The sequence below is a fragment of the Myxine glutinosa genome, chromosome 5 (assembly GCF_964187855.1).
Source record: "Myxine glutinosa chromosome 5, kmMyxGlut1.1, whole genome shotgun sequence".
Lineage (NCBI taxonomy): Eukaryota > Metazoa > Chordata > Myxini > Myxiniformes > Myxinidae > Myxine > Myxine glutinosa.
The window spans coordinates 186,809,689-186,831,387 of NC_136265.1; the positions used below are offsets into that span (position 1 = coordinate 186,809,689).

At 43.3% G+C, this 21,699-nt stretch overlaps 1 protein-coding gene across 7 annotated transcripts in view; it reads left to right on the forward strand.

The window, feature by feature from the left end:
- Positions 1 to 21,699, forward strand: part of MACROD1 (mono-ADP ribosylhydrolase 1) — a 193,258-nt gene that overhangs the window by 131,221 nt on the left and 40,338 nt on the right. For 3 of the 7 annotated variants that reach the window (XM_068115275.2, XM_068115274.2, XM_068115278.2), the window contains 5 exons: positions 83 to 112; positions 17,546 to 17,662; positions 18,923 to 19,047; positions 19,283 to 19,313; positions 21,344 to 21,417. In XM_068115275.2, coding sequence (XP_067971376.1) covers positions 83 to 112; positions 17,546 to 17,662; positions 18,923 to 19,047; positions 19,283 to 19,313; positions 21,344 to 21,417 — 377 coding nt within the window. Of the gene's footprint in view, positions 1 to 82; positions 174 to 17,545; positions 17,663 to 18,922; positions 19,048 to 19,282; positions 19,314 to 21,343; positions 21,418 to 21,699 lie in introns of all 7 variants that reach the window. The other 4 variants (XM_078779261.1, XM_068115277.2, XM_068115276.2 and 1 more) reach the window with 2 other exon arrangements.

Genomic DNA, 21,699 nt, shown 5'->3' on the forward strand with positions numbered 1-21,699 from the left:
CAAAACTAGTACCGCCCGCTTGGCACTTTTAATGCTAACCAAGCCTCTCTTCTCTCTCCCTCTCCCTCTTCTTCCCTTGCAGCCAACTCTTCACTTCTCGGAGGCGGCGGAGGTAATGTCCACTCGTGTTCCCGACACCTGCACGGTGATGCGCGATTTCCGGGTGCCTCGAGGTGCACAAATGCCGTCGCGCTACAGGGCGGCCGGGAAGCGCTCTGCGACCGCTGCACGCGCTTTGCTCCGTGCTCGCAGAGTGCTTTTTGCATTTGAGCGTTATTGGTGTGTGCTGTAATAATGAGGCAAAAGAACGCATGAAGCCTCCCCTTTTCACTGAAATCTGAGCGCCGGCCTGTTTTTAATCTGACCACAGTCTCGGTAATTGTGGGGTTGCCAGAGGGTGCAAAATCGCTTTTTTCATGTTTTGGCTACATCAGAATGCTCTGTAATGACTTTTGACGATAGCCTCCCAATATAACAGTCATATCATATCAACTTCAAAAGTCAACAGTTGTACACCTCCACTGTGTAGCCTTTGGAAGGCTGCCAAGACTCTTAATCTCTGCCTGGGTATTTGACTGGGCTTTCCTCTAGGATTTCGCTCCGAGGGGGTTAGGGTATGTGATGTGTTTGGGAATTTTGGTTTGTGTACAGGGTTTGCCATTGCTTTCAGTTCCTGGTATCCGTGACTGCAGATCGCAATGCGCGTGTCAAATTTAGAGCCTTGAATTTGTTTTGCACTTTTACATAAATTTTTTTAATGCTTCCACAGCAGAAGGCCGGAGGCATTATATTTTCTGGTTCTCCTGCCATCACATGCATTCTTTTGTCTGCCTGTTATATGTATATATGTATGTATGTATATATATATATATAAAGAGGGTGCTTCCAACCAGAAAGTAAAACTATATCTACTCCGCAAATGTGAGCAAATAAGCAAGAGGAGACCCGGTCTCATGCGACGTTTCCATGTGGCCGCTTCCGGTCAGATGGAGTTTTTTAAAATTTTATTTTGCAGACCTAAAGCAAAATATATGTCATGGCACATCATTGATGGGTTGCTGTTCTTTTTTTTTTTTTCATTCTTACTCACACGTGATCTGGTATGTGTGTGTGCTTGTTGTCCACCGTCGCACCGCGGAGAGAAAGGGGGAATATGGTTTTACCTTCCGTTCGTGTGTGCGTCCGTGCGTGCTTCCGTCCGTCCGTGCGTGCGTACCCTTGTGAGCGAAATATCTTGAAAAATAAACGAACTACTACTTTCTAATCTGGTGTGTGGGTGTATCTAGGCAGAAGGAAGAACCCTATTGAAAATTGGGTCGCCACGTCAAAATCCAAGATGGCCGCCGCCATGTATGTCTCAACCTTGTGAGCGGAATATCTTGAAAAATAAGCGAAGTACCAACTTCTAATCTGGTGTGTGGGTGTATCGAGGCATAAGGAAGAAGGCTATTGAAAATTGGGTCACCACGTCAAAATCCAAGATGGCCGCCACCATATATGTCTGAACCTTGTGAGTGGAATATCATGGAAAAATAAACGAACTAACTTCTAATCTGGTGTGTGGGTGTATCTACGCATAAGGAAGAACGCTATTGAAAATGGGGATGCCACGTCAAAATCCAAAATGGCCGCCGCCATGTATGTCTGAACCTTGTGAGTGGAATATATTGAAAAATAAGCAAAGTACTAACTTCTAATCTGGTGTGTGGGTGTACCTAGGCAGAAGGAAGAACCCTATTGAAAATTGTGTCGCCACGTCAAAATCCAAGATGGCCGCCACCATATATATATGTCTGAACCTTGTGAGCGAAATATCTTGAAACATAAGCGAAGTACCAACTTCTAATCTGGTGTGTGGGTGTATCTAGGCAGAAGGAAGAACGCTATTGAAAATTGGGTCACCACGTCAAAATCCAAGATTGCCGCCACCATATATGTCTGAACCTTGTGAGCGGAATATCGTGGAAAAATAAACGAACTACTAACTTCTAATCTGGTGTGTGGGTGTGTCTCCAACCCACTCGCAAATATTATCGACTCTTCCATGTTTTCTGCGTCTTCCACTTTGTCAACTCACATCATTTCACCGATGGGGGACCTAGGCGTAACGCTTGTTGTTTTTGTTTTTGTTAACTCAACTGGACTATTATGTCCAGCTGAGTTTTTGTCGACACCCAGTGTCCGTCGTCCGTCGTCCATCGTCTGTCTGTATGTCTGTCTGTCGTCTGTAAACAATTCGACGTCTATGCTCTAAAATTCACAAATATTGATGAAATTTGATGAAACTTGTTATGCAGCATCTTTAAGACATAATCTAGTTTGGGATTGCATTTGGGCGTTACACGCCCAAAAATGGGTGCGGCATGGCGGCCATATTGAAAAATAATTTTTTGTCAATCTGGTACTTCCTAATGTAGTTAAAAGGCTGAAACTTAGTGTGTAGACAGTATGTAACAAACCTCAACACATATATTACGGGTTTTGACGATGTCCGAAAAATGACCTCGTCGTGACCTATGACATGACTTGACCCATAAACATCAGTTTGGATGACGTCCAAGCTCTAAAAGTCACAAATACTGATCAAATTGTAAATTTGTATTGTTTTGTATTTGTATTTGTATTTGTATTTTCAAATTGTGTTGTCTGAGAAAAGTAATTATAGTTTTGCTTTTCATGCCTCACTTAAAACTCAATTTTTTCTCGTTTCCTGTTTAAACATGAGATACCTTCAACGTTACTGTGCCTCTTTAGCACATATAAACTATATAGTTTGTGGTTCTATTATGCATATTCTAACCATATTGATATTGACCAATTGAGTTCAGGTTCCCTGGAACCTCTAGTTTTTTGTTGCGTTTCCGGGGCACGACTATGGGTGGTTTCGTGTCCGGGTTGGATGTGAAGAGGTGCGGGTTGTGTGGTTTTTGGAGCTTCTGTTGGGTGTTGTACACATGTGGGTATTGATTGGGATCGAGTGTTGTTTTTGTTTGTTGCTCACTTTATCCAGCTGCTTGTACCATCCAATTTTTGCCATGTGTATGAAAGGTGTGTATTGTGTGGGTATTCTCAACCATCTCCCCAGTTAGACCACCCTCTCGGCTCTTGCTTCCAGTATTAATCTGTCGTTTGTTGGACGTCAGGTCTCGGACACAGGTCCCATCAAAGTCAAATGTGTGGCCAGATTGCAGGCAATGACGTGCTGTGGCTGACTGTCACCTTTCCAAGCCTAAATGCTCTATCATGTTTGTCTAGCCTTTGTTTTAAATGTATTCTTGTTTCACCAATGTATAATTGCTCACAGTCTTTGCATGATGAATGGTAAACTACTATGGATTTATCACCAGTCAATGTTGTGTCCTTCAGTTTTGAAATGACTTTGCAGATGGTGCGTGGAGACTACACCAGTCCATTCAAAAAGGCCCGGTTAGTACGGCCATTCACAGTGCCCAAGCCTGTCTGACTGCTTCTGTTCTGTCTGTTTTGGTTCTTTCAGGGTAGCGAGTATCCCTTTGCTATACCCATTTACGAGCAGGCATGCTGGTTAGTCAAGACGACAATTGGCTTCACTGCAGCAATGGTTCAGCACCCAGACTATGTGGTCTTCCCACTATCTACAAAGAGAATGTCCCTCTGAGACAAATTGTGTCCTTTGTCAATGCTCCATTTTACCGACTGTCAGGTTACCTAGTAGCATGCATCACTGGCAGACTTGTGGGAAAGACTGATAAAGCAGTCAAGAACAGTGGTGAATTTGTCGAAAGGATAAGTGAGGTTAGAATCAAAGAGGATGATGAGGCAATGGTATATTTCGATGTGGTTTCACTCTTCACCAATATCCAACTAACACCTGAGGTGTCAAAACGGCCAACTAACACCTGAGAATGTTACCGGCCTGCTGGAGATGTCTAAATAGCACGACCTTCATCTACGATGGAACTTGGCCGTGTATTCCCCAGCATTAGTTTTACAATTGAAATGGAAAAAGGAAAGCTAATTGGCCTTTTTGGATGTGGAGGTGCACCATAAGCCTGAGGGCGACCTAAAGACGTTGGTCTACAGGAAACCAAACCCACACCAGATTATTACTGGATTTTAATTCCTGCAACCCAATCTCCCACAAATGCAGTGTAGCACAGACCTTGGCAGCTCGGGCATGGACTGTGTCATCTTCCAAAGCTGATGCAATTGAAGAAATCAGATTAGTTAGAGGAGTCTTGCTCAAAAATGGGTAGAGCAAAGGGATACTCCTCACCCTGAAAGAACCAAAACGGAAGGAGCCAGACACACTTGGGCACTGTATACTGCCGTACCACCCAGGCCTTTCCAAAAGGATTGGCAAGATAGTACGCAGCACACGGATTGGTGTAGCCTACAAGCCTCTATGCACCATCCGTAATGTAATGTCAAAACTGAAGGACACAATATCAACTGGTGACAAACCTAGAGTAGTTTACCATTTATCATGCAAAGACTGTGACATTTATATTATACATTGGTGAAACTGGAAGAAATTTGAAACAACGCTAGATGAGCATGATAGAGCAGTTAGGCTGGGAAAGGTGACGCAGTCAGCCATAGCTCATCATTGCCTGCAATCTGGCCACAATATGACTTTGATAAGACCCGTGTCCTCGATGCGACGTCCAACAAGCGACACTGAGGGTGGTCTAACTGGAGCCGAGAGGGTGGTCTAACTGGGGTGACGGGTGACATATCCACACAATACACACCTTTCATACAAATGGCAAAAACTGTATGGTTGATAAGGTGAGCAACAAACAACAACAACAACACTGGATCCCAAACACACCACCCACGTGTATACAACACACAACAAAAACTCCCACAACCACACAACCTACACCTTTTCACATCCAAACCGGACACGAAACCACCCATGGTCGTGCCCCAGAAACACAATACCAACAACAAAAACAAAAAACAACAACAAGCACACACATGCTCACGCACACTAATACAACACATCACGTGAGTAATTACAAAAAAAAGAGCAGAGCAACCCATCAACAATGTATCTTGACGTTCATTTTGCTTGAGGTTTACAAAATTTAAAAACTCATCCATCTAACCTCGAGCACTGGCTCATGACCGGAAGCAACCACATGGTGAATAAAACCGGTATGTGCTGGGGCTCCGGGGTCTTTTGGTCTGAGGAAGCCTGCTGTGAAGAGGGTGAAATGTCGCCTGAGACAGGGTCTGCTCTTGCTTATTTGCTCAAATTTGTGGAGTATATCTCGTTTTACTTTCTGGTTGGAAGCGCCTTCTTTCTTCAAAAATGTATTATCTCAACTGCCCCAACCTCCCCCCCCCCCCCACCCCTGACACACACACACACACACACACACACACACATATATATATATTATATATATATAAAAGGCTATGTGTGTGTGCATGTTAATCTCTTCTATAACACCAAAACCATGAAACTTAGTGGCCCCAAACTTTGCATGCATACTAAGGGAACTTAGGTCTATGGGTTTTTTGGGTGTTAAAACCAAAAAATAATGCCAACGTGTGCTTACAACCAAAAAGCCCAAAAAGCCTTATCAAAATGGTCCACCATAATGGTCAGCTCACTGGCACATTGTTGGGTTCTTAGCTGCCATTTTGTTTCGGCCTATTCAAACGTGCCTTGCCTTGGAAACACGATGTACTCTCATGAAATAATTAAAGCATATAATCAAAAACTGCATTCAGGTTTGAGGATCGGATCTTGTTCACGAAATAAATATCTAAATTTGGAGTAAAATATGATAAAATTTAACACATTAGCGATTCTTATGACCAAGTGTATATCTTTTACTCAGCTTTCAGCAAGGCTGTCCTTCTTCTTCCTCCTCCACATTACCAAATCATTAAACTTAACTTGTTCTGCTGTTCCAACAATTATATTGAATGAAGAAAATATTAAGGAATGTGCCTAAAGTGTAACTTTATTGAGTAAAACGAAAATAATTAACCAGCGGGAATTGAGTACAATTAAAATAATTAACCAGCAGGATCGATGGCAAGGTTTCTGCCGTCACTCCTGTGCACTCCGTTGGGAAATCTACGAGTAAGGAAGGCAAGATAAATCAAATTAAAGATTAAATCAAAAAGATAGAATTAAAAGAATGTGTCCCTTATCCTGCTATGCCTATTGTCTATTTAATTTATTTCCTTCCTTTAAAAAGTAGAAAGTACACCAATGGACGAACAAAGGCCTCTTTAAAGGTAAACTTGGTGCTTTGTGGTTGTCGTGTTTGTGCTTTACCACAATAGCACTTGGAACAGGCCGCGTTGCCTCGATCCACTCACAAGCGCTCACATGTGAGAGAGTGAGAAAGAGAGAGACAGAGTGTGTGTGTTTTTGGAGTTGGATTCGCTCCCGGCCTGCCCCATTTGCTCCCGGTCCCAGATCCTGACCAGTCGAATAATTTTAATTTTTTTAATTGAGAGAATATAATGTTTTATGCAGTTTCTGTTTTTCCAAATGAAAATAGCTGTATGGACATGGTCCAAACTTGGTAATCTGTTCAATTCGTACTAAAATAGCATGATATGACCGAGCGATCAAGGAAAACTATGGAGTGAATTGTGTGAATGAGTGGAGTTTGAGTGGTGTGATGTTCTGCGTGCGTTAACAGTATAAAGAAGGCCGTGAGTTGTTCCGAGTGAACGAACAGTTAAAAAAAAAAAATCTGAGATGCTCCGTCTGAGTGAATGGAGTAAGAAGGTCTGTGAGTGAACGGCGTGTGTAAACGGTGCAAGGAGGGCTGTGAGATATTCTGTGTAAGTGAACAGTGTAAAGAAGACCGTGAGATGTTCCATGTGAGTGAACAGTGTAAGGAGGTTCGTGAGTATGTATACATATACAACAACAACAACATGCATTTTAAAGGCCATTTTCCCTGCTAGAGCGGGGGTTAGCCTTGCGGTCCCCATGACAATCTTCTCCATTTTGCTCTATTTTCTGCATCTCTCCTTGTTAACCCCCTTGCCCGCATTTCTTCTTCCACCATCTTTAGCCAAGTCTTTCTCGGTAGCACTTGGAACAGGCCGCGTTGCATGTATATATAAACATATGCATGTATATATAAATATAAACCTCCTGAGTCAATACTTCGTAGAATCGCCTTGAGCAGCGATTACAACTTCCGAGTCTTCTTGCGTATGTCTGTGTCAGCTTTGCACATCTGGATTTGGGGCTTTTCTTCCATTCTTCCTTGCACATTTGCTCAAGCTCTGTCAAGTTGAATGGAGAGCATCAGTGAACAGCAATCTTCAAGTCCATCCACAGATTCTCAATGGGATTCAACGTCCATGACCTAAAGATTCTGGGCTTTAGTTGGGCCAGTCAAGTACTTTCATGTTCTTGTTCCAAGCAGTGTTGATTTGGCTGTATGCTTGGGGTCATTGTCCTGTTGGAACATAAATCTTCGCTGCAGTCTCGGGTCTTTTGCACACTGAAGCAGGTTCTCCTCAAGGGTTTGCTTGTAAGGGGTGTTGCAAAACATTTTACCTTTTTTTCCCCCCGAGGCATGCTTCCTTTGATGCATGTTAAAAGAGCCGAGAATAGAATAACGCACATGCGACGTGTTGTTCAGTCCGAGATGTACAAAACCATCACAGCAACGACAAGCGAAGCAAAAGTGACGACGTGGACGTGAGGTACGCACACGGCACGTACGCACGCACACGTCATGTCCGAATGCGTGCACAACCGTAACGGGTTCTCGGGGGGAAAAAAGGTGAAATGTTTTGCAACACCCCTTATTTGGCTCCATTCATTGTTCCCTCTATCCTTACAAGTCTCCCAGTCCCTGCCGCTGAAAAGTATCCACATAGCATGATGCTGCCACCAAAATGCTTCACAATAGGGATGGTGTTAGATGGGTGATGAGTTGTGCTCGGTTTCCGCCAGACGTAGCCATTTGCATTCAGGCCAAGGAGTTCAGTTTTTGCCTCATTAGACCACAGAATCTTTTGCCTCATGCTCTGTCTTTCACGTGCTGTCCTGTGCCTTTTTCTCAGCAATGGCTTCCATCTGGTCACTCTCCCATAAAGCCTAGATTCGTGAAGTGCTGCAGAGACTTTTCCTTCCGGCAGGTTCTCCCATCTCAGCCAAGGAACTCTGTAGTTTTGTCATAGTCGTCATTGGGTTCTTGATCACCTCCCTGACCAACGTCCTTCATGCCCGGTTGCTCACTTTGGTCGGACGGCCAGCTCTAGAAAGAGTAAGTAGTTCGATATTCTTTCCTTTTCCGAATGGCGGAACTCAGTGTGCTCTTGGGAACTTTCAACACTGTAGAAAATTTTTTATGGCCTTCCCCAGATCTATGCCTCCTCACAATTCTATCTCGGAGTTCTACGGACATTTCCTTGGATAAGACTTCATGGTGGAGTTTCTGCTCTGACATGCAATGTCAAATGTGGGACCTTGTGTTTGTTTCTAAATGAAAGGTGTTTATTTCTAAATCACGTCCAGTCAATTGAATTGGCTGCAGGTGGACTCCAATCAAGTTGTTGAGACGTGTTTGTGCATGTGTTTATATTGCTGTTGCCACAATAACTTGTGAAGCACTGACGGGAGTTCAACCAAACCTGGTACAAGTATATACTGTTACAAATATGAATTGCTTGGACTCAGAAGGTCAAAGTTCAACTGTCTTAGCCCTAAGGTTATGTGCCCTTTAATTGAATGTCTTTGTTCCCTCAATAACTGGTAAATCACTGAGGGGATTTCAACCAAACTTGGCACAAGCATGTACAATAGGAGATGGATTAAGTGATTACATTTTGGGTCCAACAAGTCAAAGGTCCTGTTCCATTTAAAAATCATTTTGCAGACCACAACTCAAATTAGAAACATCTCATGTTCTCTCATCTACGTGTCTATCTTTTCTCTCTCCTGTGACCTTTCATTATTTTTATTGTGGCCTTTGAACGAGATCAAATGTAACAGTGGGTTGACAATCTAATGCAGGCAGAGGCATATCCATCGACGCATTCATGTCAAATTCTACTTTCTAGTTTGTGGATGGATTGTGAGAAAACTTGCTGGGTGAGTTGGTTAGGTGAGAAGAACAAGTCAATTAGATTTTGTTTCAGGTTCAGGTCCAGATGCAGATCCGGCTCATCATTGCGATACAAAACCTAAACTGTTCAGCCTGGTGGATGTACACACTCTACTGAGTGCCAGTTCTCGTTTTATTTGATTTGTTTGGGTAGAAAGGGAGCGGTGTGCGTCTTTGAGAGAAGCAAAATGTTGTAAAATTTTCTCTACACGCAAAATTGCCATCTTGTGCTTGCCTTGTGCGCAACCGTTGGATGTGGCAGGTTTGGTGAGAAGTGGTTTGCTTACAACTTGTGCATATCACTGGGGAAATGACGTATTCTAAAGACTACAGAAAATGTGCTAATCCTAGACCGAGCCCCGTGCAATGCTTTTACACGTTAGCAATATGGCAGAAGAGTGAAGATGACGATTTTTCATTGCATAAAAAATACCAAACGCCAAAAAATGTAGACTTTTTGTGTGTAGCTCTTGATGATGCGGTAAGAGCTATTACATTGATGTTTAATCAGACGTCGGATGTGTGTGGGCGTAGAGTGAGAGCGCTGTGGCTTGCATAATGCATACCGCTTCCCCATGCCCAATTTGCATCAGTCATGCATCCCTGTAACCAGGTATGCACTGTTAATTAGCTGTGCCACCTATGGTTTATTCGTTTTTGGATTTTGTAGTTTTTTTTTTTTGTTTGTTTTTTACACTTTCAAAGTCAATGGGAGAGCTTATAATAACGCAAGTATATGTAATGGTACGAAAAAAGAACAAGGTGATCTTGTTTGAATAAAAATAAGATCCTTTGAAGTTCAATGAGACCTCAAATGTAAACCGGGGTCCGATTCGCGGCATAGGTCATGCGTGCACACATTTCGTTCTAAAATACACAACGTGAAGCAGGCCTACTGATCTTTGCAGTTTGAATCTCATGTACAATTACGTCGTTTTAGGCCTGTGTTCTTATTTGCCCCACCATGAATCCAGAGAGTGATTGTCTGCCGATATGACATTCGCACCTGTCGTGTGTTCGTTTGCGTTGGACAGATTTTAATCATTCGGCATGTTCGCATACTAGAACAACGGATGACCTCTCTGAAGACACCACAAAGCTGGCAGGCAACTGACTCTAATCGTTGTTGTTACGCTGATTATTGCAATGACGGCGAATGAGACATGAATGCTGTCATTTCTTTAAACATAAGCCAATCTACACTTGCATAACCAATGACACCTCACTTCCTGCAAGCTGAACTAGCAGGAAAGGTCACGGTACCACCTACATTTGATATTCATATCCATACATCTTTGAAAAGCACATGTCGAATAGTACCGTAAGGATTCTTCGCCACACATTTTAAACAGATGTTAATACAAATTCCTTTCCAAGGGAGGAAAAGCGAGAGGTGGCAGGATGGTTTTGCTGCGATGTTTGCTTTTGGACTCGGATTGTGGGTTCAAAAGGCGAGCCTGATCCGACCACTCTTTGTAAGCAGTGAAGCAGACCACCCAGCTGCTGGACCCCAGCGTGTTGCCTCGTTTCTCATGCGGGTTTTCCTTGCTTCTCCTCCATTCTTCCCCCGACTATTTATTGTGAAGCGGAACAAAAAAGGAGCACGAGTGCAGTTAAAACGATATCCAATTTTGAAACTATAATTGTGTATCATTTTATGTGCATGTATTAGTGCTGTCTTCACTTGTCGTCGCTGAGCAGTCAATAATAGGATATTCCATACACACGGCTTTGCTAAATATTATTGCAGCTTGTGCAAGCAGGCTTGTCACCGGACAGTGAAATCCAACCCAAGCTTGTTTTAAGCTTTAGCTTCTTATAATCGTGCACTGTCGTATCTGCACTTCCATTAACCCTTGCCTCTATCTCTTGCCCCCAACAACTTTTGTCAACAAAAGAAATAGTTTTGTTGCTCTCATCTTCTATAATTGCCCCTCCAGCCATGTCGACACTTCTTGGTGCACTCTGCTAACCTCTTTGGCAGAATGCCTGCCCTGCTTGATGTGACCTGTGGCTACTTCACCAAGACAATGCTTCTCCAAAAAAATTAATTTAAATTTTTTTTTTTTTTTTGCCGAGTACAGCATGCCGTGTTGCATAATGATGCTGTTGTGGCTTAAATGAAATGCAGGAAGCATAATATCCTGTATTTTGAAATTTTGGAGTGTGAGCTTGGTACTGCACTATGGCTGCCTGTTCAACCTGAAAAGAAACCAAAACCCTCTGGGTCGTTTTTGTGCCCCGTCGCACCATGGAGCAAAAGGGGGGCTATGGTGTTCCCCTCCGTCCGTGCGTGCGTAAGCGAAGGACCAAATTCTAATTTGGTGTGGGTGCAACCCACGTCAAAATCCTAGATGGCCGCCACCATGTATGTCTGACGCCATGTATGTCTGAACCTTGTTTTAATACCCACCCTCACCCCAAGCTTACGTTGCACTCTATTGGATATGTGCTTGGTCATTTCTCAAACCTTTGCAATTGAACTTTTTTTCTATTTTTGGCTTTCACCCCAGGTGGGTATGCCAAACGAGCAGTTTCCTTGATGAATCGGAAAGCTTTATTGAGTGGACGAAAACATCAAATTAAGATGTAGCTTAAAGGAGTTCAACAACTTGATGCTCCTCTCCCCTTGCCTCCTCCCTACCTTCTTTCTCCTCCCTTCCTCCTTTTTTTTCCCTCCTACCCCTACCTTGCTCCTCTCCCTCATTGTTCCTCTTCCCCTCCCCTCCCCCCCCCGCCCCCCCCGCACCCCTGGCCTCGTTGCTCCTCTTCCCGCCTCCTTGGTCCTTTCTTCCTCCACTCCTCTTTGCTCCTCTCTCCTCCTCAGATTTCTCCACCTCCCTGCCACCTTGTTCCTCCCACCGCTTTGTTCCTCCCTCCTCCCCACACCTCTGCACACTCCCAAAATATGCAATCACCCCCCCACCTCCCCATTAACCCCTATCCCCCAAAATCTGCTCTCCACCCCATATGTCCCCCTCCAAAGTATGTGTGGTCACCCTCCCTACGCCCACACCAAAGTTGTGAACTTATCCCCCTGTGTGCTAATACCCCTCCCCACAAGATGTGCGATCATCCTTCCGCTCCCCAATCCAAGTTCTTCTACCCATCATTTGTTCTGGCCTCCCTACATGCCCTCATCATTTTGTCCCATCCACGTATGCATTTCCCCTCCCTCCCCCCACCCCCCAATCATTTGGTCTTCTCATGCGTGATAAGCATGCGTCCATCATCATGCGTCAATCATGCGTCCCCCCATCATTTGGTCTCATCCCTCTATGCGTCCCCCCATCATTTGGTCTCATCCCTCTATGTGCCCCCCCCCCCCCCCCATCATTTGGTCTCATCCCTCTATGCGTCCCCCCATCATTTGGTCTCATCCTTCTATGCACCCCCCATCATTTGGTCTCATCCCTTTATGCGTCCCCCCATCATTTGGTCTCATCTCTCTATGCCCCCCACCCCCCATCATTTGGTCTCATCCCCCTTATGCCCCCCACCAATAGTTTGATTTCATCCCACGATGTGCTTCCCATTATTTGATGTCTCCCTATGCCCCCTCCCAATAATTTGAGCTTCTTCATACACACCACCATAGTTTGAGCTATTAATTATCATGACATTTAGATTTTATCTCTCTAATCTGACAAACCTGGTGTTGGTTTAGCGGTTAGGGTGCCAGCTTGGGATCCTAGGATCCTGGGTTCGAATCCCGGTTGATCGCTGAATTAACGCCAGGGGGGTTGACTCAGCCTGTCATCCTTACCAGGTCGGCAAATTGAGTACCAGTTCACTGGTAATTCCCTGTGTGTCGCAAGAGGCGACTAACAGGGTTGGCGGCAGGAAGGGCATCCGGCCGTAAAAAACATTGCTTCAAAAAGGGGACCACGGTGCCTGAAAAAGGCCAACCCCTGTTCTGCTGGGAAAAATGGCCTCTAAAGGTGGTTCGAATCTGACACATTTTTGCACTTTATTCCAAATGTTATAGTTTGGAGTCTTTTGGAGTTGTTCCACTGTGTTTATCTTCACACTGAAATCTGTGTGTTCACTATTGCACAGCCATTGGTTCATGTCATTTGTATTGCAAACAAAATGGCGGCTCCTTTTCATCGATTTACTTTATTTGACTATTATTTGCAATAATTCCTCTGTTACCGGATTTATGTAATCCTGTTATTTCCCCCGAAGACATTTGTTTATCGTCTTTTTTCTTGGGTCTTTAGTATTTGTTGTCCTCATGCACATCGTAACACGCTGCTTTCAAGGGGACTAATTTCGTTCCTGGACAGCTGTGCTGCCTCAAATTGCCAGTACATCGTTGCGTGCACAATTATCATACCGTCTTCCACCACGCAACCTTCCAGCTCCAAACTGCCTTCCAACACATGTTCACCGTTGCTTACAAAAAGACGCTTTATTTTAACTTCCGTCAACTTCCGCGATAGTGTCACAACAAGGGACGAAATGTTTATGCAGTTAAACTCTACTTATATGGGTCTGAGGTGAAAGTAGTCTGCTCCCTCTTTCACAAGTCGATGAACAATATTATTAGCTAATCCTAGGTATTGCATCAATAAGTCTACTATTGCTTACTAGCAATAACTTGGTTGAAATAGTTGGGGCAACGGATACCACAGTTGACTTTCCAGTCATTGTGGCCATCTCTTTGAGAAGCAATGACCTCCTGGTTCAATCGCAACCTCCAAGAAATCAGTGCTGATGTGGGGTCACTCTCTGGTCCAGCAGTTATTTCCTCACCTGACCACAGTGATGTGTGCCCCTGCTATGGAGAAGGTTTTTTTTTTTTGGCCGAACACACTCCCCATCACTCACTGATGAACCTCTGAAAGTTTGACGAAGATCCGTTCAGCCATCTCTGAGAAAAATGGCGACACATACAGACAGACAGACAGACAGACAGGCAGACAGACGGCTGGCTCTCTTATACTCGTGGTAAAGATATAAAATCCATATCAATAGCCATGTCAATATGTCAATTACGTACCGTTTGAATATCAGTTGCATCCTGACTCGATGTACGTCTATTAATTATGTGCTATTGCAATGTACCTTTTAAACCTTTCGACTACTGAGACCCCTTCGACTTTTGAAGACATTTTCGACTACTGGGACCCCTTAGACTTTTGAAGACCCTTTAAGACCCTATAAACATCCTTAGACATTTACATCCTTTAGAGCCCTGAGACCCCTCGATACCTTTAGACCCATTAAGACCCTATAGACCTCTAAGATCCTAAAAAACATTAAGGCCCTTGAAGCCTCCTCAGACCATTAAGACCCTAAAGACTCCCAATACTCCATAAAGACACTTAAGACCTTTAAGACCCCCCTAATATCCTAAAGAACCTGAAGACCCTTTTGACCTTTTTATTTATTTTTACCTTTTAGACCCTATCAACACTTTAGAAGCATTTCAATCCCTTCACCCTTGAGACCTTTTATACCCTTCAGACCTTTTATACCCTTTAGACATTTTAGACCCTATAGACCCTTTATTCTATACACACCTTAACTACCGAAAGTGAATTGAGGCCCCCTGGGACACCTCTTGTTGCGTTGCGAATGGTATTCAAAGGGCTTACTTTAAGTAGTTAAGTCCCTTGACCCCCTTTAGCCCACTTAAATCTCAACACCAATTAGACCCTTTACAACCTTCAGGCATGTTAGACAGCTTGGTCCCTTGACCATTTAGAGCTTTAGACCACTTGGACCTTTTTCAAACCTTTAAGTCATGGTTGACCCTTGTGGGTATGTCTATTCATTACGTACTGTTTGAACGTGAGTTGTACCTTGAATATGTCTATTAATTACATATTATTGGACCTTGACTATGTCTATTAATTACGGACTATAAGAATAACTTTTAGACATGTAGACCTTCAGAGCCCTAACATCTTTTAGACCCCTTGAGCCTTTAAGACCCCTTTAGACCATGTTAAACCTTTTATACCCTTTGGACTTTTTAAGACCATTTAAACCTTTACATTCCTTAGACCATTAATACTCAAGACCTTCAAGACCCTTAAGACCCCAAATAACATTTAGAACCCTAAAACCCTGAACACTTTATAATTATTTAGACCTCTAAGACACCCAATAACCTTTTGACCCCGAAGATCCTCTGAGATCCCTAAGACTCTTTATAACCCATAAGACCTTTTAGACCCCCAAAGACCCTTTAGGACCCTCAGTTTCTATGAGGACCTTTAGTCCTGTAAGATCCAATAGATCCCGTTGGACCTTCTGCTGAGGGCCTTCTGCAATAACACTTGAGGTTCATGAGTCATAATCAAAAGGCCCCCCATTGGTAAACCACCTCAGTGCCAAGCTAAGAGGGTTCAAAATTTAACTAATTGCATTATCTTTCTTTTTTTCAGGTTCTGCTCATCTTGGTTAGTGGCATAGGGAAAAGTCCCATACGGAATAGAAAAAGTCTAACATGGCAATGAGAAAACGGTGTCCATGACAACAATTTCACCCTGTTCTAATCAAATAGGATATTTTTGTTATTTTATTTTTGCCAAACCTCAGGAATTTTTCAAGATATTACATTGAAACTTACACAGCTTATTTGATTATATGTGTAGTACATGAATATAAAATCTGGTCAAAATTAGTCAATGTCAATACCATTCAAAATAATACCATTCAAACACCGATTAGGTAGGCAGCAATTATTAAATGTGTCGACCAAATTTGGTATGCAGAACATTCCATCATGTAAAATACTTGATGGATCAAATTTTCCAAATTCTAAATTGCTGTTTCCATGGCAACTATTGTTTATTTCGATTTCACAAGTATTGTGATATGCACGACATCTTATTACTTGCGAAATGGAAGATTTGCAAGTATATTGGTTGATCTGGTCTGTGACTCTGTCTGTATGTCAATCGCCTGCAGGTCACAATTTTAAACCGATCTTTATGAAACGTCCCAAAATGGTAGAGTTGGTCATAAGCATGAAGCCTATTGATTTTGAGGTCAAAAGGTCAACACATGTCAAAGGCCAACAACTGCAGTGAAATTTCTAAAATTGTCAATTTTCACCCGATTTACTTGAAATTTAAACAGGGTTTGCATATAATGTCACTGAATTTAATCCATTATTTTTGAGGTCAACATAGGCCAAAAGGTCAATATAGGCCAAAGGTCAACAACTTCGGTGAAATTTTTAAAATCCTCAATTTTCATCCAATTGACTTGAAATTAGAAGATTTGAATATCAGGTTATTGAATTCAACCGCCAATTATTTTTAGGGTCAAATTTGTTTCAGGGATTTCACAAGCGTTGTGCTCTGCACATCCTTATTGTTTGTCTGTCCGTGAGCAGGGTATCTTAAAAGGTCGATGACTTATTTGGATGAAATTTGGTGGACAGGTTGTGTGTGTGACAAGGACAAATTGTTTCGCTTTTGGTGAAGATCCGAATATGAATCCGAATGCGAGATTTTATTTTTTTTAATGCTTAAGTTATCCTTCACCATTGAGAGACGGGCCCAAAAACAATATACTGTATAGCATGTTATCTAAAAAAAGTTGTGAATGCATTCAGACAAAACTTGGTGGATGAGTTGGGTAGGTGACAAGATAAGGCGATTACATTTTGGTTAAGGTCTGGATCCAGATCCAGCCTCTCAGTGGGATACAAAACGTAAACTGTTCAGCCTGATGGAGGTATGCGCTCTACCGAGTGCTGTTCTCATTTTATTTTGTGACGCATCATGAATGTTATCAGCAACAACCAAAAGAGTATAAATTATGAAGTCCTTGAACTAGTTTCAAATTTTAGTAAAGGCCTTGCTTTTCCTGCTTTTGCCAATTTGCTTCCTGAAATTAGCAATTGTTGTTTTTCTTCCTTGGTATTTTTATTTTTGTTCCGCTTTCCGCTTGTCCTGTGAAATACCACTTTGGCCCTTTTTTCTTATTTGCAGCTCTGTTTTAAATCTGCTCTTGCCAGGGTTTTTGGCAATGATGGCAGGAATGTACTCCCAAGAAGTCTCAAATTGGCAGTTTGTAATGAAAATAATTGCTGTGCTTTAATTTCCTCTGTTTATTTCACTTTTCTGGTTTTTATTTAGACATGCCTGCTCCCTCTCCCCTCTCCATTCAATCCTGAACACTCACTCTCTCCCTCTCTCCCTCTCTCCCTCTCACCCTCTCTCCCTCTCTCCCCCTCCCCCCAAATTTCTTTTGTAGTAACAGGCCCAGCAAACAGTGCTTGCTGTCAGAGAACCATTTGTTAGGGTTGCAAAGCATGACGTTCAGTAACTATGTGGACTTATAGGGGGAGAGCAGGAAAGTTCCCGTAGGGCATGTGCAGTGGAGCATAGTAGTACCAAAGGTTTTCTTCTTTTTTGACTGCTGGCCTAGCTAGCCTCTTCCAAATTCTCTCCTAGCCGTACACTGACCTTCTTTCTTCCATGTCTTCTTTCCTTTAGTGGATGGTTGCATCCACCGTGCAGCAGGGAGCCTCCTTAAAGATGAATGTCGAACTCTGGATGGCTGCCCCACCGGCCAAGCTAAGATGACCTGTGGCTACCGCCTGCCGGCCAGATGTAAGTTACAGGCCCGGAGAGAGGGTTGGTTTGTGAGGGCGGGCTGTCAGGCAGTCTCTACTGAGGCAAGAAAAAAAGAAGAAGAAATTGTCAGGCTAAAGTTGTTGTTGTTTTTTTTTTTTCATTGCTAAAGCGCCATGCCTTGTGGCTCTCTGGGAACAGATGTCAGATTGTACGTGCTTTTGGCATAGACAGTTATTATAAGCAAACGGACAGCAATTGGCTATTATGACGAGTGCTGTGAAGGGCCAGCTAGCTAAACCTTTTTTGTTTTTTTGAAGCATTTGCTTGGGAGCCATTAGCCGTGTTTTATTGGACAAGTTTGCTTTCATTGTCAAAGTAAAATAAATGATTGGGGCATGCATTAATGGACAGGACTGCAAAATCGTCAGAGTTTGTTAGACAAAGAGTTTTCATATTCATTAAACGTGTCTTTTCTGCTTGTCACTTACCTTTCTGCACTGCATTGACCCGAAATGGGATTCTGAGGCCTTGAGTGTGTGTTCGGGGAGTAGGGGGTGGGGGTCGGAGTAGGGCTGAATTTCAGGCCTCGCGTGATTCAGACCGCAAGTCCGAGCCTTGGGGCATTTGAGTTTTGAATTTCAGAAATTTGTAACGCGACCATCCACACCAGATAGCGAACCCAGTACGTGGCTCATGATTTCTTTGAAGGATGGGATTATCTAGACGATCTCATTTTACAGCGAGCTCTGGCATCTCTGTTTGGATGTCTGGAAAGCAACTGGAGATGTGTGGAAATGTAAGCCTTCTTTTGAGTTTGCTGAAAAAGATTAGTGGATGTCTTCAGCTTGAAAATTATGCCCAGGGCCTCTGCATTGCAGCTCGTTTATAAGAAAAAGAAAAAAAGTGTAATCACAAAATGATGATATGGGTAAATTTGTTTCCATCTCGAATGGTGATCAAAAATCTCAGCGTTCAAAATGTTTGTTTTGACTGGTTCCCAACAAGCCATGGAACAAACTACAACCGTTTCCACATCTGTTTGCTTCTCGAGGCAAAAAGGCCATTTCAGGTATTGACAATATAAATCAGGATGGTGTTGCTAAATGTCATATCTTTGGACTTGATACCATTTATTCTTGCTAATCTTTATACTGTGTGTACTTTGTGTGAATTCTTGATTTTTGGTTTCTCCTGTACGGCACTTTCCATCGTGAATGGCCCGTTGTGCATTTTCAAGCATTTCAAATTCGATATTTTGGTTCGGTTCTCATTTCGTGTTTTTCACTTCTGCCGTAGACGTCATCCACACAGTTGGTCCTCGTGTATTGAGCACCGACCCCACAAATGAAGAACGAAGCAAGCTGGAGAGCTGCTACAATGATAGTCTCAGCATTCTACTGCAAGAAAACCTCAGATCCGTGGTGTGTCATGTGGCAGGGCCGTGTGTCCGCACTGTGGCTGTCCATAGTGAACTCTGATGATTCCTTGTGAATGCTATTCCTCTGTTAAAGTGGTACATCAGAGAACCACTGCACTTCCTTTTGTATGGTGATGGTTGGAGAGGTCATGGGCTTTTCATAACAATCCTTGTCGCTATTATAATGTGCTTGTTTTGATCTATTCTTAAAATAAATGTTTTTTTCCTGTTTGTCCCAGGCTTTCCCTTGCATTTCCACAGGAGTTTTTGGTAAGTGTGTGTCTGTCTGTCACTTATCTGTGTGTTGTTTTTCCACTCTTTAGTGTTGTCCATTAATTTGTAGTAATTAATTTACTGACGACTTGTCTAACTCATGTCCCAAAACAGTAGTCTCTGGCAACCCAACTGTAAAGCGAGTGGATATATTGCAGGAAACGTTTTGGAAGGTAGAACTAAGATGGAAAGCTACAAATTTTGCCCAGTGGCAATAAAAGGGATTTTGGGAATATGATGCCAAATCTGATTCGTGCAATTGATACTCGGTTTTATGTTTCTTTTTTTCTTTTTTTCCCCCTTTGGCAATGGTTGAGAGAAGCAAAACACTCATGAAACAGAAGTTTACGATTCTCTTCATTTGAGGAATCGATCATTATTGCCGATGCCATCTTGAAAGGGACTTTAAGGCAGGATTAAGGCTCGCACCCCTTATAATATAAATGAGGGCCAGTCAATAAGTAACCTAAAAATGGCGATATAAATTTGAGAATGTAATGTGTGTAGTTGTAGACGACATATGTTATATCTATGGGCAAAAGTCATGTTTTGCCTGTTTTAGATCTGGCAACATTGAGAGTATAGCGTCAGTAGAGCAGTTCCAAGATGGCGGCTCCCTGAGAAGCATGCACCAGGGAGGCGCAATGTTCTGTCATCCGTTTCTTGGGAAGTGAGGGTGTGAATCCCAGTGAAATCCATCGCAGAATGAAGATGCAATATGGTGGTGCATGTTTATCGCTGCAGCAGGTGTACGGCTGGGACAGGAAGTTTAAAAGTGGAGTGTCCAGTGTGGCAGACGCTGCTCGCTCGGGCCGGCCTCACGCAGCCGACACACCAGAAATGGTTGCAGGAGTTGAGCACGTGCTGAGGGAAAACCGTCGCATTACACTGGATGAAGTTGTCTCTGAATTGAACATTAGCCATGGTTCAGCACACCATATCATTCACAACGTGCTGGGGTTCCACAAAGTGTCTGCCTAGACAACTGGTGCCGAGACAACTCGCACCCAAACTGAACAAACGGCGAGTGAACGCATGTGAAGAACTTCTGCGATGTTACGAAACAGAAGGCCATCTTTCTTACAGTGCGTAGTGACTGGGGATGAAAGCTGGGTCCACTACTTTCAGCCAGAAACGAAGAGGGCAAGCAAAGAGTGGCGCCATTCAACTTCACCGAAGCCCAAAAAAATCCGCACTCAGCCGTCCGCTGGAAAAGTGATGCTGACGCTCTTCTGGGATAGCCGAGGTCCACTTGTAGAGCATTACATGCCCAGAGGCACCACAGTCACCAGCGCATCATACTGCGACCTCCTTAAAAATCATCTGAAACCAGCAATCAGATCAAAACGTCATGGACTACTCACTTCTGGTGTTTTGCTGCAGCATGACGATGCTCGGTCCCATACTGCCCGCGCTGCAGCTGCAACAATCGAGGACCTGCATTTTTAACGTCTTCCTCATCCACTCTACTCGCCAGACCTCACCCCTTCTGATTTTCACATCATTGGGCCACTTATAGGCGCGTGGTGGAACCACTTTCCGATCCGATGAAGAGGTCCAGAGGCGGTGCATGAATGGCTACACAAGCAGCCAAAAGATATATTTTTTTCTAGAGGAATCCAGGTCTTAGTAAAGCACTGGAAAAAAAATGCATTGAACGCAATGTAGATTATGTTGAAAAATAACCGTTGTTTCACACGTACAAGCAATAAACAAGTTGTGGAAAATATTTTACGGTTACTTATTGACTGCCCCTCGTATATATATTTTTCGCTGTTATAAAAGGTGTTATTCAAGCCTGTGAGTGGAAGTTAGTGATTTTTACCTATTCCCCAACCATAAGGTGATGCACGGCAGTTAATAGTCAAAGGTGCGGTAGTGTGCTTGTTTATTATGGATTGGCCCGGTGTAGCGCGTCTTTGGCAACCGTAAGCATCGGTTCACATCTTGACATCCAGGCCCTGCTTTTCTGTGCTCCTACACTTTGCGCCGCTCACGGGCCCAATGTTTTCCTTTAACTTCTACAGGTTTCCCTAACGAGCCAGCAGCTGAAATAGCACTCCACAGCGTCAGGACATGGCTGGAGAAACATCATGAGAAGGTGGGTGAAGTTAGCTCTGGGATCGTGCCTCTGCTGTGCCTGCCTCATCCTCCTGTCTTTTGCTGTTACAGTCTATCTGGCCTTGTGTCTCGTACGATGTTAATGGACCTGGTATTTTCCAATTCTCACATTTCCTCCCAACATACTTTTGTAGTTTTTTTTTTTTTTGGGGGGGGGGGGGGGGGTTCTTTCCCCGGTAAATGCCGTAGGTCTTTTTTAAATTTTGGTGTTATGTTGATTGCCATCTCGGTGTTACACCGCTTATTTTGATTGCAGAGTCTT